This window comes from Ursus arctos, unplaced genomic scaffold (genome assembly GCF_023065955.2).
Source record: "Ursus arctos isolate Adak ecotype North America unplaced genomic scaffold, UrsArc2.0 scaffold_3, whole genome shotgun sequence".
Taxonomy (NCBI): domain Eukaryota; kingdom Metazoa; phylum Chordata; class Mammalia; order Carnivora; family Ursidae; genus Ursus; species Ursus arctos.
Window position 1 is genome coordinate 90181111 of NW_026622985.1, and position 26773 is coordinate 90207883.

At 40.9% G+C, this 26773-nt stretch overlaps 1 protein-coding gene across 2 annotated transcripts in view; it reads left to right on the forward strand.

Moving 5' to 3' along the window:
- Positions 1 to 26773, forward strand: part of MGAM (maltase-glucoamylase) — a 257231-nt gene that overhangs the window by 81248 nt on the left and 149210 nt on the right. For both annotated transcript variants that reach the window (XM_057304088.1, XM_044388790.3), the window contains 14 exons: positions 4913 to 5039; positions 6721 to 6815; positions 14263 to 14383; positions 15642 to 15751; positions 16305 to 16456; positions 17044 to 17215; positions 18913 to 19012; positions 21185 to 21297; positions 21602 to 21727; positions 22993 to 23124; positions 23277 to 23393; positions 23611 to 23724; positions 24813 to 24897; positions 26246 to 26363. In XM_057304088.1, the coding sequence (XP_057160071.1) occupies positions 4913 to 5039; positions 6721 to 6815; positions 14263 to 14383; positions 15642 to 15751; positions 16305 to 16456; positions 17044 to 17215; positions 18913 to 19012; positions 21185 to 21297; positions 21602 to 21727; positions 22993 to 23124; positions 23277 to 23393; positions 23611 to 23724; positions 24813 to 24897; positions 26246 to 26363 (1682 nt within the window). The remainder of the gene's footprint in view (positions 1 to 4912; positions 5040 to 6720; positions 6816 to 14262; positions 14384 to 15641; positions 15752 to 16304; positions 16457 to 17043; positions 17216 to 18912; positions 19013 to 21184; positions 21298 to 21601; positions 21728 to 22992; positions 23125 to 23276; positions 23394 to 23610; positions 23725 to 24812; positions 24898 to 26245; positions 26364 to 26773) is intronic.

Genomic DNA, 26773 nt, shown 5'->3' on the forward strand with positions numbered 1-26773 from the left:
CTCATATGAGCTATAGTTACAAGGGTCATATGGAGAGGGAAGTGGCTATATATTCTGAAAAAAACAAAAACAAAAACAAAACACTCCTTAGAGATATTGATTACCTTCATACTTTAAAAATGATTGATGAAAAGAAATCTTGACTTGGATCCTTTTGTAAAATAAATAACTGCATTCTAATTTATATTATTTTTATATCAAATATTTTCTTTTTCTCACTTGGACTCCTGTGGTTACTGGCAAGATTGCTGGGATAAAGGCATACTGTTTCCTGTTTTCATCCCTCTCATACCCCTCGGGAAAGAGGACCAGGTTCCCTGAAGTGCATCTATGACACAGAGCATATCATGGTGGTGTTTCCACTCAGTCTTGCTTCCAAATCAGTAAATACTTATTTAGAGCACTTGCCAGGGGGCATCCACTGAAGCATTGTAGAGCTCTTTCCAACATTTTCCCCATCATAGAGCACAAAGAAAATGATGGTGGCATCATTAGGGTAATTGAAAGGGATCTGGATTTTCAGGAGACACAACTCTTAGCAGAAGAGTGGGCCAGTTCTGGACTCTCTGCCCCTGCCCCACCCAGCTGCCCACAGAACCAGGGAGTCAGTATCTCAGGCTTTCAGGTTGAGAGGGATCACTCAGGGAGGGGTGAAATACTCTCATGCACTGGCCTCTAGCAGCTTAAAACTTAGGAGGGGAAGACAGATTGTTAAATATAGATAGAGAGTTTGGGTGCAAGAGAGGGAGTGATGGTTAATTTTAAGTCCTGGAGGAGATATTGTTTGGACTGAAGAAGCAGGATTCTGATAAGGGGAGAAGGTGGGGTTGGGGAAGGGTATGGGCTTTGCTGTGGTTGTGAAGAGAAGCATGACTTTGAATCATAGACTGGGAGTGAATTTCAGCTCCACTATTTATCATTGCTGATAAGTTTTATACCTTTCTGACCTCTATTTCCTTGCTCATAAAATAGAGATGAATAATAGCTGCATTTCAGGATTATAAAGATGATTATAAAGATGATGGTCTGGAAAATACCTGACACAGAGGAACTCCAAAACCTTAGCTAATTATTACTAAGAGTTAGACTGTAGATGATACCGTTTAGTCTTGTAAGTGATGGGAGCCATTACAAGCTTGTGAGGCCTCAAAACCAATGGCCCCACTTGTGGAGGCAGTTCTGCTGCTCTGCTCTCCTTTTCCCTTTTACTTTACACTTCTCACTATGTCTGATTCCAGATTCTGCTGATGTACTGTCTCCTGTAACTTAAGGGGATACAAGAAGCTAGTTAGAGCAATGAAATTCATTTTAGAAATCATTCCGTCACACCACCCAACTTGACAATGGATTTGTTTACTTCTATGTAAGATCTTATAAGAGGCATTTCTCTCTCCATGCTGGTTGATGTATTGATTGTGACTTGTCAGCTTCACTCCCTGTTGACACATTTCTGCATCATAGTACAGGTCTGCGTTGTTTCTCATGCTTATGAAGAAGTGCTATATCTGCGTAGGTGGACACTTTCACACAAAATGGTGGACATTCTCACACAAAATTTGCAAGACTGAGTGTGCCCTTACCTAAGAGGCAGTGAGGTCATAAGGACAATCCCTAAGGTGGAAGTCAGGATCCCTAATTGTGCCTTATCCTTAAACATGGTCAGTGCATTTCTGGTCAGACTAAGGGAACCCACTCAGAGGCCCAAGTGACACTGCCAATTGCTGCGGTCCCTGCTTTAACGGATGCGAGTTCTTCCTTTCTTGGGTCCTGTTTCTGTGTTGATCATCGTACTCACCCTTAGGAATATGGTATCCTATTTTTTTATCTGAACATTTGCCGTGTTGCTGTGCTCCATATCCAGACCCATGGTATCAGTTCCCATCCAGGAGTACTTCAGTGGCTATCTGGGCATAGCTCTCCCTGTAACTTCCCCTGGCGTGAGCAGGTTCAATGAGTAAGGTTGACTTTGCCTAATCCTTCCTTGTTAGTGAGAAGATATTTCAAGGCCTACTTTATGCTGGACCTCTGAATATAAAGGATAATGTTTTTAGGGTTTGAATTCTATGAATCTTTAAGACACAAATTTTGACTTAAAATACTGTCTGCATTTAGCACCCCAACAGGACCAGCTTCATGGTTGATCCCAGTGTGTGGTGTATTTGGCAGGAAGCACTGGTTGGAGATCACACGGATCTGGAATGCAATACATTGACTCAAATCTGATGGAGATCAGGAACTGATTGGAAGAAGAGGACAGGAATAGGTTGAGGCAAGTTGTTGAAGACCAAGGTTGTGGTAGGCTCAAGCATATTCTATCCATGAGGGGCCCGCCACAAGTTACCAGGATAGATATAGTAGCTGAAGAGAACTATATTCAACTTGTTGGGAAATTTGGTTCTAGTCCTTGACTGTGTGACTCTGAGCAAGGCACTTGGCCTACTGTACCTTACTTTACTTATGCATAAAATGAAGGGGCCTGATTATTGGTTCCATTTCTTTTTTTTAACTTCCTGGATACCATTTCTTAATATGTTTTTGCTTAATAAAATGTGTTTATTACAATTTATAAGCCTATAATAGGTCACTGTTTCCAAAACATAGCTGCATATCAGAATTATCTGTGGAGTTAAAAAAAATCAGATATCTAAGCCTTAACCCCAGAGATTCGGATTCACTTAGGTTGAGACAACAGGAGAGTGCTGAACATCTGATTTAAACTTCTTGGCAAAATATTTTAATCCCCAGCTAGGATTTTTAGCAATTCTAACATAGGTACATGTGTTATTTCTGTTTTTTTTTTTTTTTAATTGACAATTCTCCCTGGGACTCCAAAGATAGGCAGTTGGTCAGGATGATCCATTAGGTACCTTTAGTTGTAGAATTCACCAGATCTCATGGAAACTGTGGTTTCTAAATATTGTTCCCACTGAAAAAACAAAGCCTCCTTAGAGATGTTTGATTTGAGACTGAGGGCAGGAAATGTGCAAAATGAGCCTACGTTATCATGTTATAACAGAGAGCAAGGAAACTATCAAAAGACTACCAGGAACCAAGTTGAAGAGACTCCCACTGGGTACAGATGAGGCAAAATGAGCATTAATAATAATAATAATAATAGTAATAATAATAATAACAACAACAACAATAATGTCAATGGATTAGTGCAGGTAAGATGTGTTTAAATCCGTAACTTCACAGAGATATTCTCACTGGTCCTCTTTGGAGGATGCTAAGGCAACAACTCCTTATTTTGAAACTCAGAAAATAGAGTCAAACGTCTATCCTACCTCTCCTATATGAACTGTACCTTTATCATCCAAATAATAGATGAGGGGAAATTTCTCTCCATAGTAATAGTTCATCCAGTATATAAAGAATGGTAGAATTACAGTATCACTGTCAAGCTAATAGAATAATGGGGCTAAGAAATGCTCACCAATGGCTATTAACATGAAAAAGGGAGAATCTGCTAGATTTCTTTTGTCTCCTGCTGGAAGACGGTATACCAGCTATACAACATCCTTGCTAAAATATCAAACCCTCATCTGTCAAAACTCTAGGTCTGATAGTGAAATTTACAGGAAACATAAGGGCAGAGAAACATGTAAGTATATCCACAGATGCAATTGACAAAATCCAGATTATGGGGAGATCTACAGAACAAACCTATTGATTAAAAAAAGCTTAACAGGGTGCCTGGGTGGCTCAGTCAGTTAAACATCTAACTCTTGGTTTTGGCTCTGGTCATGATCTCAGGGTCGTGAGATTGAGCCCCCTGTTGGGCTCCACACTGGGCATGGAGCCTGTTTAAGATTCTCTCTCTCCTCTGCCCCTCCTCCAACCCTGGGCTCTCTCTCTCTTTCTTTCTCTCTAAACAAAAACAAAAAAAGCTTAACAGACACAAACCAATTACAATATGTAAATCTTGCTTGCATCCTGATGAAAGTAGAATAAATTATAAAATATTTATCAGGCAATGAGAGAAATTTCAACATTGACTAGATATTTGATGATTAAGGAATAATTTTAAAAATACTTTTGTTGTTCTAACAATGCTTTGGCTTTCATAAAGTTTACTTTTTTAATACTTAAATATTTAAAAAATTTTTAAAGTGAAAGATGTGGTACATATATACAATGGAATATTACTCGACCATCAGAAAGGATGAATACCTACCATTTACATCAACGTGGATGGAACTGGAGGGTATTATGCTGAGCAAAATAAGTCAATCAGAGAAAGATAATTATCATGTGGTTTCACCCATGTGTAGAATGTAAGAAACAGCGCAGAGGGTCATAGGGGTACGGAGGGAAAACTGAGTGGGAAGTCATCAGAGAGGGAGAAAAACCATGAGAGACTCTTAACTCTAGGAAACAAACTGAGGGTTGCTGGAGGGGAGATGGGTGGGGGGATGGGGTAACTGGGGGATGGGCACTAAGGAGGGCACATGGTGTGATGAGCGCTGGGTGTTCTATGCAACTGATAAATTATTGAACACTACATCTGAAGCTAATGATGTACTATATGTTGACTAACTGAATTTAGATAAAAAGAATAAAGGAATCTCTATATCTACATCATGGGGCTCAAACTCACAACCCCAAGATCAAGAGTCACATGCTCTACCAACTGAGCCAGCCGATTGCTCCAATACTTAGATATTTTTAGATGAAAAGATATCCAAGATTTGCTTCAAAATAATCCAAGGTTAGGGAGAGAAGTAAGTAGAATAAAGAAAAAAATGAGATTGGCCATGAGTTGGTAATTTTTTAATCTAGCTGATGGGTATGTACATGAAGAATTGTTCGTTACTCATTTTACTTACGTGACATTTGAGCTTGTCCATTAGAAAATTACTAGCTATGAATTAAATAAATCTCAAATATAAAATTGTTTTCTTTTTTGCAGATGGCAAGAGCGAAGGTGAAAGATTTCACGACTTTGGAGATTATGCTCAGTGTTCTTCTGCTTATGGTGTTTATCATCACTATTCCTCTGTTTGTGCTTTCAGCTAAAGATTCTTTGGAATCAAAAGGTAACAAGGAACTCTGGCGTTCCCCCTCCATGTGTTGCTCTTACCAGAGCAGTAACCTCATAAATGGCAGGGACATGATGCTCTCCTGTCCACTGTTGTGAGTGTGTGTGTGTGTATGGGGGATGGGGGAGTTACCTGTGTGTTGATGAGCCCCTGACTGGAACTGTGACAGCTCACTAGGCAGTCACTGTAAGCCGAAGCCGCTACTTTTATTTCCCAGTTAGCACAGTGCAGGATTCCACAACTGGTCCTTGAAATAAATTTGCTGAGTTGAACTGAATAATTCTCATTTCATTAACACTATTATTAACCTTTGTTAACCAATTACCCCTTCTATGCAAGCCAATCGAATAAGTATGTAATCAAAGTATTTTAGGCCCAAATTCTAATTCTTTAAAAAGTAACAGCTACTTGAATTATTTAATTAAACAGTTATTGAACTTATTCTGAAAGAGGGGTTGGATTGTGCTGAGTTATCCCTGATTTCTTATCTGGTTCATCTAGGAACAGTTTCGATGAACCAAGCAATGAAGTGTCAGTCCGTGGCTAGAAGAAGACTTCTCTGCTCCCACTCCCTCTGTCCCAGCCCTGACAATTTCTACTTTCGTGGGGAGTTAGATCAAATAATCTCAAAGATTGTTAACTCTTAAAATTCCATGATTTTGAAGATAGAACTAAAACCCTTATGCAGAATGTGGCACAAATCTGAAGCTCTTTAATCCACCACTTTTGAATTGGAATAGAAATGAAAACTAATTAAAAGCCCCATTATTCTGTCTTAATGTCCTTACTACCTTATTGCAGAGTGACTTAAAGAAATCTCATTCCTTATTTTAAAATGCAATAAACGTGTTTTTTGTTTGACGGATTTAAAAATCTGAATCAAGGCCCTTCGGCAGATCCTAACTGCCAATTTTTAGACTGGTGGCCTTCCTTTACATTTTTGTCATATGAGACTTTATATTTACAGAATGTCATCACTCAGAAGTGTTCCTTGTTGAGGGAATGCCTGTTGATGGAACAATTGGAATTGAGGTTACTAAGATTAGGGTGGTAACATCCAAGAAAACATACACTGCACATGTTCTGTGTGCAGACATATGGTGAACCTACTGGGGGTGAAAGTAAGGACCAGAGCAGTCTGCAAACTTTTCTGTAAAGGACCAGGTACTTAATACTTCAGATTTGGCCATACAGTCTCTGTCATAAGTAATTTATTTTGCTGTTGTAGCACAAAAGCCGCTGTAGATAATCCATTAAAAAGGGGATGTGGCCATGTTCCAGCAATCCTTTATTTAAAAGCAAGCTGTGACCTGATTTGGCCCATGGGCTATAGTTTGCCGACCCCCTGGACCAGAGAAGGTAGCTTTGGTTCTTACCTCGGTGACCTTTGATCTAATGGTGGAGCCAAACTCCTTGGTCTTATATGAACCATCTCAAAGGGAAGAGTGTTGGTGGTAGAAGGAGATGATGCAGTATACACAGGGGTAAATACAGTCGGCAAGAACTAAACGAGGCTTTCTAAAGTGAATGTGTACATTTCAAGGGCATCGGGTTATGCCCAACCAGTAGTGGAGTTCATGTACTTGGAGGTGTTGAGAACTGTGACAATCATGTTAAATGCTTGTGATATTAGATCTGTGTGATGGTTATTTTATGTTTGTTTTTGGGATTATCCCAGATCCTGGGACAAGTACCACCCCTGATTCGTCTGCGTGCCCAGTAGTAAATGAAGTGGAACGGATAAACTGCATCCCTGACCAGCCACCAACAAAGGTTTGAATTACGGATCTTGTTTTCATTTAAGAGCTTACGCTATTGGATAGCTTTTGTTGTTGTTAATTTCTGTTGTTTAGTTTGTTTGTTTTCTGTTTGTAACTCCTGGAGAACTGTTTGCATTGCAACAATTGGTGGCTCCGGCAAATGAATCCTGTATCCATGCTTGTGTGACAGTGCAGCTTTGGGAGAGGAAGAGTGAGAAAATTCCCTTGGGTTGACAGATTAAATTAAATATGAATTTCAGATAAATCATGAATATGTTTTTAGCATAAGAATGTCCCATGCAAGACTTGGGACTTACTTCTACTAAAAATAGATTTATCTTTTATCTGTTATTGCCTCTGTTTCTTGCCTTTTCTCTGTCTCTCTTTCTCCTTTCATGATTCCCAAAGGCTATCTAGAATCGACAATGAAAAGTAATACAAATGCATAAAACATTATTTAAAATAAGGACAAAGTTTTAAGAGCCATGTTTTGGAAGGAAGAAGATAATAAATACCAGATTAAAAATAGCACAGACATTTGGGCATTTACTCTACTGCAGTATTTCTTCATCATCAGCTGAAGTCCAGCTGAATATTAAGATTGTAAAGTTCATTACACACACTATATCAGATCACCTGTTACACTGAGAATGAATGAAAACAAAATACAGCCTTCTGAATGAAGTCCACTGATATGAAATGACAGATCTGTGCCCGACACAGATAGGACGCTTGCTGCACGCGATACCTGGGCACGTAGCACGTTCACATTTATCTCTCTAGCCATCCTATCGTTAGTTGGCTGAAATAATCTCTGATGTTCTTGAGAGTTGCTGTTTTGGTTTGCCTGAAGGTCCTAACACCAAAAGACATTTTTTTTTCTGTTTTTTTCTCTCGCGCTTCTGGAGCTACAAATCCCAAATCAAGATGTTGGCAGGGTTGCTTCCTTTTGAGGGCTCTCAGGAAGAAGCCGTTCATGCTTCTCTCCTAGCCTCTGGTGGTAGCCGCCAATCCTTGGCATTCCTTGGCTTGTAGCTGCATCACTCCAGTTTCTGTCTCTGTCTTCACATGGCCTCTCCCTGTGTGTGTGTCTGTGTTCACATTTCCCATTTGAATAAGCAAGGATACTTGGCATATTGGATTAAAGGCTTACCCTACTCCAGTATGACCTCCTCTTAACTAATTACTTCTGCAACAGTCCTATTTCCAAATAAGATCACAATCTGAGGTATAAGGATTAGGACTTCAACGTGTCTTTTCCGAGGACATAATTCAGTCCAAGTCATAGAGAGGGGAACTGTGGAAAGTGGGAATAGTTATAGCTTGAGCCTTTGGTGTTGACTGACTGGGTGTAGATGCTGAGTCAATGAGAACCAATGCAGTCAAGAGAGAACAGATGAAATCAGCCGTAAGATGTGATGGACCGAGGTTGGGGGGAGTGGGAAGTTGAGGCAGAGAAGGGAACCAGAGCCAGATAAGTAGCTTGGCATATAGAAGATGCCTAAGGTTGGAGCAGAGTGATGGGATAAACCTAATCAGGAAGTCCAGATGCTGTGTTGAAGGCAAGAGAGAGATCCAATCTGATGGATAGTTAAGGATCAGGAAATCTCCTGGGCAGGAAACGCAGTGCCCTGACCAGCTGTTGTGGCACCGAAGGGCAGCGGCCTGGACCATAAGTCTGCTAAGGTCGGAAATAATTCCAGTTAGACCAACTTACCTTACCAAGACTATTGTAGTGTTCAATCCCCTTTATCTGGCTTCTTACCCTGACTGAAATGAACTTGACCTTCTCTTAGAATAGTGAAGAGAATTGCCTGCTGGGAGTAGGAAGAAACAAGACTGAACAGAAAAGGTGGATTTAAATTTTGGAAGACCTTGGAAGTCAGGTAGGGGAGGCTGGTTTCTGATGTGATACGTAGCAGCTAGGAGCAGCCATTTAAAGCTGAATGGAATCATGTACTGAGAAACAAAGAAAAGAGAACATCAAAACAGGGATAAAGGAAAAAGAAGATACCAGGGAGAAAGAAAAAACAGAGCACTCCGGTATGGGGCCAAATGTCAAAGTTCAGCATTTGGGGTGATAGGTTCAATTAAACTAAATATTTTTCTTCTCATAAATTCTTGTAGAGGACATAAGCCAAGTAAAAAAGTAACTGGCATCTGAAACAAAAAGTCCTAAGATATAAAAGAAATATGATGGGGACCACAGAGTGGAAGATAATGATTGTCAAAGAGAAGGTGGCCATATGGAATTAAAGATAAGGAGGATTTTGACACAGATGGGAGGAATGGAAGGTGAATTCAAAATAGAAGAGGTCTGTAAACAAAGTGATGGATGAGGAAATTGTGGGGCACACCCATGACATACCAAATGGTCCCATATGGCCAAGATATAGGGTGGGTGCCAGAGAGGAGATAATGCCTGAGACGGTAAGGTAAATTAGAGCTTGATGAGAGAGGACCATTTGTCGAAAGGAAAGGGAAGTTGTGGTCTAGATATGCTGAACCTAAGCAGGATGTTTGGCACACTGGGCTTGCGGCACGTTGATCCACACCCATTCACTTGGCCCGTCAGTGTGCCAGGAACCTCGTTGCTTGGAAGCCCGGCTAGAAGACTAATGCATCCTAAGTCTGTTCACTCTCCTACAACACCCCATCTTGATATTGACTATTGAACTTCAGATGTCATTACTGCCTCAATATTGTTTCTTTGGGGTTTTATCGTAAGACCTTTCATAAATTCTGTGACATCAAGATTATAGTTCAATAGGGGCGCCTGGGTGGCACAGCGGTTAAGCATCTGCCTTCGGCTCAGGGCGTGATCCCGGCGATCTGGGATCGAGCCCCACGTCAGGCTCTTCTGCTATGAGCCTGCTTCTTCCTCTCCCACTCCCCCTGCTTGTGTTCCCTCTCTCACTGGCTGTCTCTCTCGCGGTCAAATAAATAAATAAAATCTTTAAAAAAAAAAAAAGTTTATAGTTCAATAAATGAACTTTGTCTTTTTTTTTTTTTTATACGTTATACCAACTGAATTAATCTATGACCTTGGCATTTGTTCATTAGCCTGCTCCTCCTTAGCTCAGCCAGTGAGAAATGCTCTGGTAGTACTTCCGATGGCCTGTTTCTTCATAGAAGGTATATCTTGGGCATTTTGGTGCATGTTTTAAGTATCCTGGGTGCTATATGCTGCCCCAGACTGTTGTGGAGAGGCCAAGTCTCTGGATCATGATGTATTTATATAACGTACATGTTAAAGGGAGGTACATGGCTGTGTGGAGTAGGGGAGTGGGAGGAAATTATGAATATGATACCAGGCTAGTGCAATGTTCCAGTGTTGAGGCCATCGCCATACCGTTTTATTACTCCTATCTCTTTCTCTCCTGCAGGGTTATTTATAAAGAACCAACAGTATAACTTCCCCTTCAGATAATTCTTTGTTGTAGATAACTCCCAGTAATGGGAGGGAATCATAAATCGATCAGGCCATATGGAATACTCTTGGGAGACATCTTGGGAGAGCTCCAAGTGTCCCTGCCACGAGTCTCAGGAAAAAAAAGAATGACTCACTTATCAAAATCTCTAGCCCTTATTTTTAGCTCTGGGCTTGCAGCTGGTTGCAGGGCATCTCACTTCAGTGTCCCACGATCACCTCACCTGAACGCATCTCTCCTCATCAAATCTGCTTTCCCTCCTCCACCAGCAGATTCTGTTCGTACTTCTGTTTCGCTTCTCGTCTCAGTGGCAGAAACAGCGGAACTCTTGCCTGGCTCTTCCCTTCAAGCCCTTTGGCTACTATTTCATGTATTTTAAACATTTTCCTTAACAATGTTTCCCAGAATAAGCACTTCATTTCCCTTCTCACAGTGGTCACGCTGGCCCTTCCCCACCTCACACGTGGCTTACTCGCACAGACTCCCAGGGCCTCTTCTGAGTTCTGTGTCTCCCCGGCCTGTACCATTACACACAGGATTGAAACTGCTCTCTTGGACAGCCGACTTTCACCATACTGCTATGCAGCTTGACGACTTACAGACTTCATTACTGTTTACTGGGTCGAGTTCAAATACTCAGTCTGTCATCTTAGACCCTATTTAACCTTTGTGCCTCTCAAGCTGCACATAGACCATTCCCCCTGCAGATTTTAGAGACCGCTCTCTATACTTATCCAAACCTATCCATTCTGAAAGGGTGCATCACTTTCTATTTCTTCGTGAGGCCTTCTACCCACAATCCCAGCATTGAAAGATCGCACTGATGGCTGGAAGCAGAAAGATTTAGTCAATTCCAGATACCCAGCTCAGGAAAGAGCTGGTAGACAGTAATTTTAAACTCACTGATTGTCAGAATTAGAATGTATTGTGTGTTGGCTAACTGAACATAATAATAATAAAAAAAGGATGTATTATGTAAATAAGGGAGAGCAGGTTTACATGCTTAACATAAGCCTGCATGTCCTAACTAACTTGTAGAATGGGTAAGCTGAGAGCAGTTTACAGCAAGTCCTTTCTGTGGATAACAGTAGTACTAATGGTAATCTTTATGATGATATTCGAGAAGTTACCATATTTCTTATTCAGAAATGTTGTCATATTATATAGCAGACATACTCGATAATTATCTATCTATTATTTACTTATTGGCTTGTGATATATCTTTGCAAATTCCACTTTCTCATCAATAAGTGTTTCATGGGTCAAGTTTTATGAATATCAGCAAGCAAACTGCATTTTGCGAAGATCATTATGAGTCCCCACCTTCAAAATTGCTCTGTGTTTACACAGCGTTAGTGAAGAGCCATTATATGGTGCTAGGAAGAGCAGTGAGCTGTCAGGTCCTGCATACAGACTTAAGCTTATGTTCTGTGCCTTAAACTGACAGTGTAGCCCTCGGCCAGCAGCGTGTTAGGGGAGCCCCAGTACCAGGTCTGAGTCCTGGCTTTGCTCCTGGAGAACTCTGTGACTTGATCACTGAGTCTTGTTTCCTTGCAGACTATCAGATCTTTGTCGGTGAAATGAGGCAGCGTGCTCAGGTAAATCTATTGAGCAAATGCCTGCCAAGCGTGAGCCAGGAGCTATGCTAAACTCTGTGCTTCCCACCATTTTAGAATAGTGACCTTGAAAGTACTGGCAGATGACATGTGATAATTGACATGATACATTTTTTTCCGAGGTCTCGTTTTGTGTTTTCCATTTGTTCTGTTTCGTTAGGTGCTACTCCCTACCCGTCCCTCACCCCATCCCCAGATCCTTGTCTTCTTTCCTTATTGTTTTGCATTGAGGATTTTTTCCCCGAGTTTTTAATACTGTATTGGAAGTGAAACATGCTGTATTATTTCAGCAATTACTCTTAAATTTAAATTCTCACATGAACTTAAAGGGACATTTGTGTCTTGGGTCTGATTCTTCTCTTTATGAGCCTTCAGTCCTATTCACATCATCATTTTGTACAGCATTTCTCTCCGACGATTTTCCTATGTCTCACAACCTTTTTACTCTCCTGTTCATGTGCACCATACTTCTCTTTCCACTCCTCGTGACTGCTTCGGGCCACTGCAGGAACTGGTATTTTCAAGTTGGCCAGCAGAGACCATTCACTTTTCTGGCTGCCTTGGCCGCTCTTTGATCTTTGCCTCTTCCAGTTCAATGAAGAAATTCTGAAGCTCTGGGCAGCATGCAGAAGCCATTCTGTTTAACACCCCTTTCAGCACCTTTCTGGTTGCCTCACGTACTGAGGTTTCATCCAGGTGGGCTTTGAAAGGAAGAAAACCAAAACCTGCTGATTGAAGTGGAGTTCACAGTGTAGCCTGATTCCCCAGCCACGTCGTCCGCAGATGGACACGGTTTGCCCATCCTTAAATTAGTATTCACGTAAAAATAAGCATGTGATTAGATCCAATTGTTCATATACCTAAGCCATTTTTTTTGGTCTTATCATTTGCAAAGCATGGCCATGTCCTCCTGAAAATGTGCTTAACAGAAACTACCCAGAGTATAGAAAAAATACAATGGATAGCAAGAGAACTAACTTTTGGTGCTTGCCTTCCCAAGAGCTAACTGAGTAACCTTCGGCAGGTCACTTCACCTTTGTGAACTTCTGCCCGTGTCAGGTTCTTCATCTGGAAAATATGTGGCAGGATGTAGTCGTTATTTATTGCTTTGTGACAGATTATCCCAAAACTTCACGGCTTAACACAACAAACATTATTGTCTGACGTTTTTATGGTCACCAATCTGGCTTTGATATAGCTGGATGCTTTTGGCTCAAAGTCTTCTAAAAAACTGCGTTTGAGGTGTCTGCTGGGACCGTGCATGATCCCTTTCAGGCTCTGTCAGCAGGACCGAGATCCTCCAGGATTGCTGGATGAGAGTCTCAGTTCCGGAAGGCCACTGGCCAGAGACTTCCCTTAGTCCCTTGCCATGTGCTCCAGTACAGCAAGGGAAAGAGAGCAAGCAAGACAGGAGGTGTAATCTTTCTGTAACTGAAGCAACATCCCATTAGTTTTGCTTTATTCTGTTTGTTACAAGTCACTAGGTCTAGTCCACATTCAAAAGGAAGAGGTTTCTTTGTAGTTTTTTGTAGTTAACCTGTTGCTCCTCCAAAATAAATTAGTTGATGTGAGAAAGGGATTGTATTCATTTTAGTGTCCACTCGATTCTGTCGTTTAATGGTGGTATAAAGTGGGCACTTTTCTTTTCTTTCTTTTTTTTTTTTTTTAAGATTTTATTTATTTATTTGACAGAGATAGAGACAGCCAGCAAGAGAGGGAACACAAGCAGGGGGAGTGGGAGAGGAAGAAGCAGGCTCATAGCTGAAGAGCCTGATGTGGGACTCGATCCCTTAACGCCGGGATCACGCCCTGAGCCGAAGGCAGACGCTTAACCGCTGTGCCACCCAGGCGCCCCTAGTGGGCACTTTTCTTAACTGAATATTAGAGTCTCCTTGGGTTTCAAGGAACAATTACTTTCTGCTTTGGGAAGTTGAGAGACTCTATGTACATATGTATGTATCTATCACATATATGTAACACACACATGATAGACATATTTAGAAGTCAAACCTGATTTGATTTCAAAGCTTCTGAATAAAGCCAAGTCCTTTTCTTTAAAAAAACAAACAAACCCTCGAACCAATATAAATGAAGCTGCACGTTTAGTTTTGAGTTACTGGTGATATAACTATATTGTAGTTTAGGATATTTAAATAAAGTTACCAGTTTTATTGTGATGGCAGATATGGGACTGCATTGCGGTCCCTAAATCATTATAAAATAACAATAACAGGGTAGGACATTGGGCAGAAAAAATAGTTTTCAGTACAAGCTGTGCATTGACTGGGATACAGCCCAATTTCTCTAAGTAGCATTATAAAATGAGGTCAGTGATACCACAAGCTCAAAATATATTTATAAATGATAATGTTCTACAAGTAAATGGAATTATTTGACTAATCTCTTATTTCAGGCCACATGTGATCAGCGTGGGTGCTGCTGGAGACCTCAGGGGACCATAAGTGTGCCCTGGTGCTACTATTCTACAAGTCATGGTTACCAGATGGAGGGTGACCTTGTAAAAACAAATGCAGGTAAGCCAGACAATGAGGTGGGAGCTCCCGACCCTCTGTTTGCTGCAGAGGAAAGCCTTAGCGGCCTGCAGAGTGTCACCCTGCGCAGCCACACTACCACCTGTGACAGAAGGTGGGCACTGCGCTTAGGCGAGTGCTAGGGTCTATTTTGGCATCAAGGAAAAAAAATCCTGTCTTGGGAGTTAGGACACATGGTCTATTTCTGGCTCTACTATATGTCCCTTGGTAACCTTGTACAAACATCGTGACGTCTTTGGTCCCCAACTTTCTAACTTTTAAAGAAAGGGACTTGAACTTAGTAACCTCTAAGACTACTTACAACTCTAATACAATGTGATTTTGATGATATAGAAACAATTCCAACTTCATAAACATTTTATGAAAGTGAGCTAGTCAATGTCAGTGTTCATGGACTAAATGTCTCCTCTTCTTTCTCCTACCCTAAAATGCAGAGGATAATAATGAACATTCTGGGAGATAACAGCGGGTGGCTGCTTTGGGGAAGCTGTTAGCATAAAGGAAGAAGTATGCTGCCCCTCCAAGGGTGTTGGCCTGACGGCCTTTTCTAATACAGTCTCAGTTCTCACCTGGCTTACATGGAACCTGCAAGATGGTATTAGTGTAATATGATCACCTGTAATGTAACATGAAAATAACTGAGAAAGAATCATTCTTTTTATATATATATATATATATATATATATATATATACACACACACACACATATATATGAATATGTATGTGTTTATATATATATATGAATATGTATGTGTATATATATACATATATATATGAATATGTATGTGTGTATATATATGTATATGTATATATATGTACATACATATGTGTGTATATATATGTATGTATATGTATGTGTATGTATATAGATGTATAATGATGTGTGTACACACACACACACACACACACACACACACACACACACACACCGTTCCTTCTCAGTTATTTTCATGTGTAAAGGGTATGTGATTAACACAGAATGGCTGATGGACTGATAGAATGAGGATTAGGCCTTTCGGGGGACATTTCAAGCTGATTTTGTAAGCGAGAAGCATGGGTAAGGTAGTGACAGCGTCTAGCGTCACAATCTGGCCCAAGGTAGCATATGATGGGTAGACATCTATCTCTTCCCTTCTTTTGAGAAATAAAGGCTTTTCACAGCCCCTTTGACATAAATATGGCTACTTCTTGCGAGTTTACACAGCCAGCTATGTAAACCTTTTTCCCTCTACATACTAGGATTCACAGCCCAGTTGAAAAGATTGCCTTCTCCATCCCTATTTGGAAATGATGTCAACAATGTCCTTCTCACAGCAGAATACCAGACGTCCAATCGTTTCCATTTTAAGGTTGCGGTTTGTTTATTCTTTAAAAATCTTTTTGAAAAGTGCTCATTCTCTACCTGATGGCCTCAGTTACTACAAGATTGACAGTGTTGCTAACAGAGGCATTTTTCTCTACTGACGTTATTCTTACTTAGTACCTATATGTTGAAGGCGTCTGTAGCCTTCCTTCAGTGTGGTAACTTCCTGAATATAGATTATAGAGTCAACTGGTAAAATTTGGCTTTCATTTATTTGTCCCTGATACCATGTGAAATGTAGTCAGGAGGGAAAAGAAAAAGAATTGTCACAGCTGTGAAAGTTCTAGAGCTAGTCCATCTCTGCAGACTTACAGTGTCTATTTATACCAAAAGACTAACTTCTGCCCAAGCGTTCAGCATTTGAATTTGGTAGTATAATGGATACATCTACCTTGGACCTCATGCCGTTTGGATCAGTACCTGAGTTCAGTATCATGAGCACAGTCATTTGGAAGAACTTCTGGTGGGAGGGAGGTTTCTATTTTGGAAATGCTGAGGAGTTTTCATTTTAGCTTTCTTTCCCTTCGTGTCCCGGGCAGCTAACTGACCAGAGCAAGGACAGGTACGAAGTACCTCATGAGCACGTGCAACCCTTCAGAGGAGATGCTGCGTCTCCCTTGACTTACGACGTTACGGTCTCCAAACAGCCATTTAGCATCAAAGTGATCAGAAGAAGCAATAATCGTGTTCTGTACGTTTTGAAAACCTGTCTGGGGATCTGAGTAGGAAAGACACGGGGGAGGGAGGTCCACAAGCCTGAGGAAGGGGGCATGCATCGCAACAGTGCTCCTGAAGGTTGTGAGCCCACTGTTCCTGACCAGACTTTCCGAATGTGTACTTTCTTCTTCCTTCCTCTTTCTTCCTCCTCCTCCTGCTGCTTCTTTTGTTGTGGCGGTTATTACTAAGCATTTATTATAGACCAGGCACTGGGCTGGGTCCTTTTTTTTTTTTCCTTTTCTTTTTTATTACTGTGTGATCATTTTTTCCTCTTTATTTTTCCCTTTCCGCCATCCATCTAACCATGTATCCATCAGTAGCTATTTACAGAATATCTACTATAACACAAGAATAATATTTTGGCCATGTAGTAGGATGTCTAAGGGAAAAAGAAGTCCTGATCTCTTGGTGTCCTTGGGAAAACATCACAGGAGGGCAAAGGGGGCCAGTTAAACAGGGGATAGGAGTCATTAAAATATAAAGGACATTTTTCTAAAAGGTTGTGTGTGCCCTCTCCACTCTACTTGCCCACCTGTCCCTGCGTTTTGCATCGGAGTCTAGGTTGGACTCAGGCATCGGACCCCTCCTGTTTGCTGATCAGTTCCTGCAGCTCTCCACCCGACTGCCCAGCGCTAACGTGTATGGTCTGGGAGAACACGTGCACCAACAGTACCGGCATGATATGAATTGGAAGACCTGGTCCATGTTTGCCAGGGACACAACCCCCAATGGGGTAAGCTTTTGGGATGGGCCCCTCCTCACTGAAGGTCAGCCTTCTTGAAGATCACTCCTACAGTACAGAATGATAGTTAAGAGTGAGATTCTAGGGTGAGGCTGCTTACGTTTGAATTCTGGCACTGCCACTCACCAGTTGTGTGGTTCTGGGCGAGTTACCTCTATGCGTCTCCAGTTTCTCATCTATAGAACAGGAGGAATATACTTCCTTCATAGGGTTTTGAGGGGAATTAAAGGAATTTATCCTTACAGAGTCTCTACAAGAGTGTCTGCCACATAGAAAGTGCTAAATAAATGCCAACTACCCTTTGTTTTATTTTCCTTTTGAACTAACTAGTTGTGGAGAAAACATTACTAATATTGACTCTGCACAATTGGAGGGTTATAATCTCCATGTATTTTAGGTTGACCTTTATAAATCACCAACTCGTACCAGGTTTGTCAGCAAAATAGGATAAAATATCAGCTAAGAAGCTTGCTCATTCCCGTATGAATAATGTTTGGGGCAGTGAAAGAATAAAAGAAATAGAGTTTTGTTGTTATTGTTTTGTTTGATTTTGGTTTTGTTTTAGTTTTTATATTGCTTTGTGAAAATCCAAATCAGAGTTACTTTCTAGGCTCAGCAATATTACCTACAGTTCTTGTTCAGTCACTTTCCTGATTAAGTAGAACTAGTTTCTGGATAAAGGAGATCATTGGAATAATTTATTAAGTGATTCTTTTAATTATGATCTCTTTTTACCAAGAGAACCCTAAAAAATTAAGCATAATTGACTCCATTTAACAGGTGAGAAACTGAGGCTCAGAAATAGCCCAATGTTTAAAAAAGGTTTGAAGTAACAGAGATAGGATCTAACCCCTGGCCTCTGTAATGTAAAGCCCATGCTCCTTACTCTACCATGTATCTATCAGAAAGAGAAAAAGTGTTGAGTCAGAGAAGCTCATCCGGAAATTATTTAATAAGGAGCCCGAGACCTTTGCTATTCAAATGGGCATCACCACGTCAGAAATGTGGGCTCTTTCTTCCTTTGAATTAGAATCCGCATTTAAGTAAGACTCATATGTAATTTCTACGCACACCAAATTTTGAGAAATGCCCTTCTAGAGCAGGGATTTCAAACATGACTACTCATTGGAATCACCTGGAGAAATTTAACAAAATATCAATGCCTGCTTCCACCCCCAGGGATTCTGTTTTAATTGGACTGGGATGCAGCCCTAGATTGAGAACTGCTGTTCTAAAGTCTTAAAAGGTCAGCTCATGTTCTGAAGTCTAGACTTCAGAAAGACTAGAAGACCAAGATACCTTGAGCTCCCTCTAGTTGCAGATTAGAAAGATGTCAGGTTCATATTAAGTCTTGATAAAGCTTTTGAAAATGGGGTTAGGTTAAGTATCTTTGGGAGAAGAGATTTTTTGAACTACGGTTTCAAAATTCTTGTTCTCCCACATTTTAACAGGTATCACATTTCTACTGGATAAATGATCATAACTGACTCAATTCAATTAGAGAATACTTGATTGACATCAACCAAATCTAGACATGATATGTTGAAGATTTATCTGTGTCTTCTTTGACCATGAGTTCCCTGTCAGTTGCTCACATGATTAACAATGATTTCTTAAGTCATTTCTAGCCATTTGGGGTTTAGATTATTAGATGGTAAGTTTTTTATTTTTTAATTTTCTTTCTGCAGGATGGAACTAACTTGTATGGAACACAGACATTCTTCCTGTGTCTTGAAGATGCTAGCGGATTGTCTTTTGGAGTGTTTCTGATGAACAGCAATGCCATGGGTAAAAGACTAAAGGAATATTCATGAAAAAATGCATAAGAGCAGTTTTCAGCACTATGATAAAAGGAATGGAGCCCTTTAGGAATGGCCGAGCCATAGCTCAGGCACTTGCATGTTCTTTGATTGTCCCATCCCTGGTTCATTACCTGTTGTTACATGGTAGCCATGAGTAGGGCTTTCTCTCCTAGCTTATGATTTTCCTGAATCTGGTTACCTCTTTTGGAATATTTTCTATTGTAGAGTTAAAACAACTAAGTCTTTCCTATAATCTACTCAGAGGCAGTTTCTACCAATTTGTTCTTTTCCTTCTTTAGACTTTCATCCAGTTGAGGGGTTGATATAAACTCTGCTAGGAAACAGCCAAATGCCCTTGCCTCATGATGACAGTAGTGTAATGTAAAGCCTAACCAGGGCCTAACCAGGGAGCTGCAGCTGAGCAGTGAATATTTCATTCAGATAATCCAAAGGCAGCAAGGCAAAGTGGAGTGGCAAGGGTCATGCACTGCAAGATCAATTTGTTTAAGACCAAACAGTGTAACATCCTAGGATTCCAGAAAGTAGCTAGCTTCCCCATCTTTGAAGATTTAGACTGGATCAACGATTCTCTACTTTTTTTCTGCTTGCACTAGTAACAGTGGATCTCAGTGGCAGTGAATCAATCACCACAGGGGAAGAGGAGATGTACTAGAATCTCCCAGTGTTGACGAGATATTGATCCCTACCTCTTCTCAACTGAGAATCAGTGGACTGGATCAGAGCTGCTCAAAGCATGGCCCACGGATGGTCACAAACTGTTTCCGGTCTACAGTAAGATGAGGCTAGAAATGGAAAGTAAACATTGCTGTAGCATCCAAGTGCGTGCATGAACCCTTTTCTAGTAATTTGTTCTCACGTTATTTTGCAGAAAGTATCAGATTGCAAAGAATTGGACACTTAAAAAATAAATCTCTGATCCTTCACTGTAGATTGTTTGAGACTCACTCTAGGTAACCTGAAATGCTTCTTATATACTTAATAGTCTAAGAATCGACTGAGATAGTACAAGGATTGTACAGTTTGGGTGTTGGAAGGAACCAGAAAACAAGCTGAGTCAGGCTTAAAGAGAAAGGTCCCAGTATTTTAGATACATAACAACAACTGAGTTGTTCTTATGACCAAAGAGTACATTTCAGTAGATCTTGAAGCCTTTTATTCCTAAATGCAAACCAAGGCTATGGGGAGACTTCACCTCTGAGAATTGTGATTTGGGCTTAGAGAGATTTGGAGTTTATAATGTAATCTCTGACTTTTTTTTAGCTTAGCTCTTTCTTGATGTGAGATTCACTGAGGCTCGTACTTCAGTGTGTCTCATTGGGTTACATTCCTGCAACGATGATGGGGTATGGGGCGGGAGCAGTGAGTTCTGTAGTTGGGATGGTCAGAGAAGAAACACTGTTCTCTGCCCTTGACAGTCCAGTATTTGGGGGCCTGTGAGTCAAACTAAGAGGTTAGCAAGAGAAAAGACAGGCTATTTACATGTGCAGCATGGGTACACAGTAGAGTGCTCAGCAAAGAGTAACTTCTCAGAGGGGTGGTTAGAATTTGGGGCTTATATTTCACCCTGATACACAAATGGGAGGGGGAAAAAGGGTACTCATGGGAAAACAAATGACTTTTTGGAAAGATAAAGGAGCCCTTTGGAGAACAGTTGAGGGATAGGATATTCTTGTGACAATGTCTGTTTGGGGGTGGTGGTTATGTTTTGTCTCAGAGAAGATTAGAGTTACTCCAGGGGTGGGAATTTATGACAACTGAGTTCTTCTGGGAAGCCCAGCTTTTTGTTGATAAGGGATTTCAGAAACTTAAATGTCTTCAGCTTAAAATAACTTCTGTGCGACAGTGACTTAGTCTAGACCCTTTCATGAAACTGATTGCTTTTTCATGAAACTGTGAGTCCTGACATGGGAGTGAGGACGCTCAAGTCACCAGTTATCAAAATCGGTCATAGAACAAATGCTTTGCCTCTCACGTGCTGTGATCATCAGAATGTGTCCCTTTGTATAGAAAATTTGAGGTGTTAGATTCACTTTCTTAATATTCAGATGATTGGTAATCCTCTGGTCTAGAACTTTGTAGTCATTACTCTAGAGTAAATTCTAATTTTAATTTTTTTTTCTCTTTTCAATCTTTCAAGAGGTTACCCTCCAGCCTGCCCCAGCCATCACTTACCGCACCATCGGGGGCGTTCTCGACTTCTATGTGTTTTTGGGAAACACTCCAGAGCAAGTTGTTCAAGAGTATCTAGAGGTAAACTTACAATATCATGATTACAACTGAGGAAATAAATCCTAAGGAGCACAAAGAAAAGTAAATTTAATGTGCAGATGCGAGGCACAAAGATCTGCTGGTGTGAGCAGCTCATATCAATCTGGTACTACAAATTGATCCCACCCTCAATGATTTATGAAGGGGCTAGGAAAATAGACTAACATTCCAACATTCATGAAATGGTGTGTAGGATATTGGAGTTGTCTTGTGCCCCCAAACCAATGCTTACAAAGTTTTGTTAAAAATCAAGTATTTTTGCTTTTATTTCGCATACTTCTTTCAGCTCATTGGAAGGCCAACCCTTCCCTCATACTGGACACTTGGATTTCACCTCAGTCGTTATGATTATGGAACACTAGGGAGCTTGAAGGAAGTCGTGGACAGAAACCGTGCAGCAGGGCTCCCTTACGTAAGTAGGGCTTTAAACCAACTCTGGAAATAAAGGAATTCCCTTGGGGAATAAGAACAACTGCTTATAATGTCTCCCCCGAGTTATTTTTTAATATATATAATAAAAAGATTTTTATATATACAGAATGCTAGACTTCTTTGCTGCGCTGGCCATTCCTTTAAGGAACTAGTTCTTTTTAGTAGGAAAAGATACTTAGAGACCACAATTTTGGGGTTAGGAGACAATCTGTTTGTCTCTGTTTTTCTTATAACATTTTATTAGTAAAATTTGCTTATGCTACTGTATTGACTACATTTATATAATGTGTTTTTACTTGACTTTTCAAAACATGTCTTTCCCTAGTTTAAGTGAGCAAAAAGCATATAGTACATACATATAATAATAGAATATTTTAACATTTTCAATGGCTAAATTTGAACATGTCTGTTCTTTCATGGAGAGTGAGACTTTTCAAGAGGGGCAAAGGAAAAAGCCCACTAGTCTCTGGAATAATCCTCTTCTCTTCCCTACCCCTTTCCCTTGGAGGCAGACGCATAGGTCCTAGAGCAAGAGTCAGTTTCATTCTGGGTGCCACTATTTTCATACAGGTAAAATTAGGAAAAAATAAGTGCCAAAAAACTTGAGTTAGAAGAGAAACAACAAAAGAGAAGACACAGGGCAGTAAAATGAGGGGGATGTAGGACAGAGAGTCTCTTCTCCCCTTCTGTTTGTGGATGGGGTAGGATTTAGGTGTGGATATGGGTATTATTATTATTATTATTATTATTATTATTATTATTATTCGCAGTTAGCCAGCATGTAGTATATCAGTAGTTTTTGGTGTAGTGTTCAACGATTCGTTAGTTGCGTATGATACCCAGTGCTCATGACAACATATGCCCTCCTTAATACCCATCACCCGGTTACGCCATCCCCCCACACCCCTCCCTTCTGTTTTTGATAGCCTTAGTAATTTGTTGTGATTGTTGTGGTTTGTTTGTTAGATTGGTTTTGAGTGCTGGAGGGGCCCAGGTGACAAGGGGGTGATGCAGTTAACCTGATTCCAGGGGTGGGGTCAGGCCTTAGGGACACAGCGGGTCCTCTGTTTTTGAAATTACTATTGGAAAAGAAGCACTTAGATGCCAGGGACTGATCAAGAACCTGGTTTCGAGGCCGGCATGGAGTCAGTGTGTATGGTGCATAATAACAGTGATGATTTGATGGAGTCATTTGAACAGGGAAATTCTGGAGCCCTAAACTGTGAACTTTGGGTATGCTTTCAGGACGTTCAGCATGCCGATATTGATTATATGGATGAGAGGAAGGACTTCACTTATGATCCAGTCAATTTTAAAGGCTTCCCTGAGTTTGTTAAGGAGTTACACAGTAACAGTCAGAAATTGGTCATCATTGTGGTACGTGCCGTCCTCCTTTTCCCAGGGACCATCAGGTGCTTGCTCTTCCTTGTCTTTGCAGCCACCTCCCTGTCTCGCCCCCCACTTCCCAGTCTCCTTTCTGTGCCTTGAGCTTGAAGCTAGGTCCTTCACTGTATTTGTCCTCTTCTTAGGATCCAGCCATCTCCAACAACTCTTCCCCCAGCAACCCCTACGGCCCGTATGACAGGGGTTCCAGCATGAAGATATGGGTGAATGCTTCAGATGGGGTGACTCCACTCATTGGGGAGGTAACTGAATAGGGGACCTGGGGGCTGGTGGCAGGGCTGTGGCAGAGTGAGTGTATGTGTGTGTTTGTGTGTGTGTAGTTGTCTTGATACTTTTAGATGCCTTATATATGCTGGGGATACACTTGCCCCTGTGCCCTCATCCCCAGACCCCTACCATCCATCTAGCTCTATATTCATTTAATTGACTTTGTTCAATGCTTTTCTTTTTCTCCTGCAGGTCTGGCCTGGAAACACTGTGTTTCCTGATTTCACCAACCCCAGTTGTGCTGTTTGGTGGGCAAACGAATTCGAGCTATTCTACAACGAAGTAGAGTTTGATGGGATCTGGATTGTGAGTTCTTAATACTCTGAATATTCAGTGACAAATGTTCAGACTGTGTGTATCTATATCATTGAGTCAAGGAACATGGTGGGAAGAGGAGAAGAAAGCACATAGGGCAGTAATTCTGATAGTCCCTATCTTACTATTAAATAATCTTACTGAAACATGTAGCTTAGAATCTAAATCAGACCATTAGACCTGGAAGTAAACTCAGAAATTTGTTGTTTGTTTTTTTTTCTGAATCTACCTCTTCTTTTAAAAATGAATAAGCTGAATGATGTAAAAATCAGTCATATATGCCTTACATTGTCACAAAGTACACGGTTTGTTCAATCGCCAGTTCAGGGCTCTTTCCTTTGGACATGGTGGACAAATTGATCGGTCCCCAGGTGCATGACAAAACCATGGGGGTGGTAAAGACAAATGTCACCCATGATATCAAATGAAAACAAATGCAAAGCAGATATTCAGCAAAATTTAGGGAGCTCTAGAGTTGAACTTTTTTCTATTTTGAAGAGAAACGTAGAAAATTTGAACAATACAGAGAGCTAAAAAGATGAAAGCAAAAGCCCTCTAAAATGTTATCAACCAAAGACATCCACCGTCAACATTTTGGTACACATGTTCCCAGACCCCTCACCCGCCCAGCTGCTGGCGTGGGCTCGCCCTCTCACTCTCTCTATGTATGTATTTGTGTGTGTGTGTGTGTGTGTGTGTGTGTGTGTGTGTGTATTTATATGTGTGTGCATTCATAGCTATATTTGGATATACAGAGAATGTATAAGTTGATATATATGGAATCATATAAATTGAGATCTTTTTTCACCTAATGTTTTTGAAAATTTTTCATTTCCCATGATTATAGACATACAGCATTTTGAAGGGATTTTAAGAACTTTCTCTGGGAAACCTTCAATGGATAGAAAAGACAGGAACATCTATTCCCCTCCACGTGCATGAGAACCTCTTTAAAGAAAAAAATATCTGGAATCATTTCTTTGATTCCTTAAAAAAAAGGAAAAAGGAGACAAACATCAGTACAACATAAGGGGGCATGTTACTTTTTCTTTGTGATAGTTTTGCTCTTTGTCTTCTAGGATATGAATGAACTCTCCAACTTCGTCGATGGTTCCGTTTCAGGATGTTCCACGAGCAATCTAAATTATCCCCCATTCACTCCTAGTAAGTCTTGGTGGTAGTATAATTAAAGTGGCAATGCGTATTTGGTGTTTTACATTCTTAAGGATAGATATGAACTACCTGGCAAGGGAGTTTGTGTATAAACATATGTAGGGAGAGGAAAATGTGGGTAATATATACAGAAAATTAGGAAAGAAAATCAAAGCACTCCAAGCTTTCCTAAATGAGGCATAAATTCAAAGGGGACCACTAGTCTTTCCACCGACAGTCTAAGCTGTTTCTAGGGGAAGGTCCGGAGAACGTTCAGTGCAGAAGCCAGAGGCTAGTGGTTAGTTTGTATTACTCTCTAGTGTATATCCCCCAAGGTCAGGGCTTACTAGAAAGAGACCATATAACTGGGCTTGGTCTTCGGATGAGGGTAAAGTCTGGTGATACCAGAATGTGAAGAACAGACATGAAATGTAGGATGAAAAGAAGCCAGAACTCATGGCCTTGAAGGTCGAAGTCAGAGTCCGTGAATATGACGCTAGTGAGCTCTGATTGAACTTTGAGCAATACCATCTCTCAGGGTATGGCCCTGGAATCACAGCATTTATTGTAGTTTGAAGAAAGCAAGAGACTCACAGATACATTTTATCTTGATAAAGATAAGAACGAGGTGCTAGCATTATAGCATCTTATGAAGACTTGTGGTCTGGTGAGAAGATAGGAATTGGGGCAGATGGGCCAGGGATTTGCATGGGAGGTGAAACAGTTCACACTTCATTCTTTTGGTCATGGAAGCTATTTATGTTATAGGATAGTCGAATGGTTTTGGAAATATTAATCTGGCATTAGTGTGCAGTATGAATTCGAAGATCAATAATCAGAAGTAAATAAGCCATTAAGAAGCTATTGGAGTAGTTAAGATGCAAAGGTAATTTGGATCTGAGTCAGAATGGTACAGTGGGAGCAGAAAAGAATAGAAGCGTGAGATAGATTGGGGAGGCAGCCTTTTTACTCTCTGATCAGTGGAGAGAAGGGGTGAACAATTAATTTACACTTTCATACAATATTTCTATTCTCAGACCACGTGATTTGGCTCAGTTTGCAGAAGTCAGATTAAACCTCAAGTCTAACTGGGTCCTCTGGCTTCCAGGTGCCTGCCTTGAGTCACGTGAGCACCTGGGGTGGAATAGTGTGTATGGGGCAGCACAGCTTATTTATATATCAGAGAAGCTACTCCAAACGGATAGCCCTCTGACAGTGAGGAAGCTGTGTGATCATTTACCGGACGGCCCCAATCATCCCTGCCTAGAGTGCTGTCATTTCCGGTTCTGCCATTGGGTAGTCCGGGAGCAGGGAAGGTGCACCTGAGGCTGTCAATGACTGATTCCCTCTTTTGCCCCAGGAATCCTGGATGGGTACCTGTTCTGCAAGAGTCTCTGCATGGACGCAGTGCAGCACTGGGGCAAGCAGTATGACGTCCACAATCTGTACGGCTACTCCATGGCGATCGCCACGGCAGAGTAAGACTTCCCACATGATCAGATTATTGATCTTTGTTAGATGCCAGGTGCCAGCGTGTTATTTTTAAGAACTCTGCAGATAAATATGGTTATTATTACTGAGTGAATGAAGAAACTACCTGGCACATAGGGAAGAAGGAATCCGGTAAATATTTGTGGAATGTATAAAATGAGAGAATGGATGAATACATGAATGAATGGAAGGCTAGAAGAAATAAAGAGAAGTAACTTGATGAAGTGCAAACAGTTAATACCTTGTAAAAGCACCTTTTAAGTCATTTTTGCCTGAGTCTGAAATCCATGTATTTTCCTCTCTGCCGCACTGTATGGAGTATGGCTGTGGACTTCATGTGCCTCAGGGTTTTAGATACTGCTTGAGATTCTGTCTCCCTCTCCCTCTGCCCCTCCCG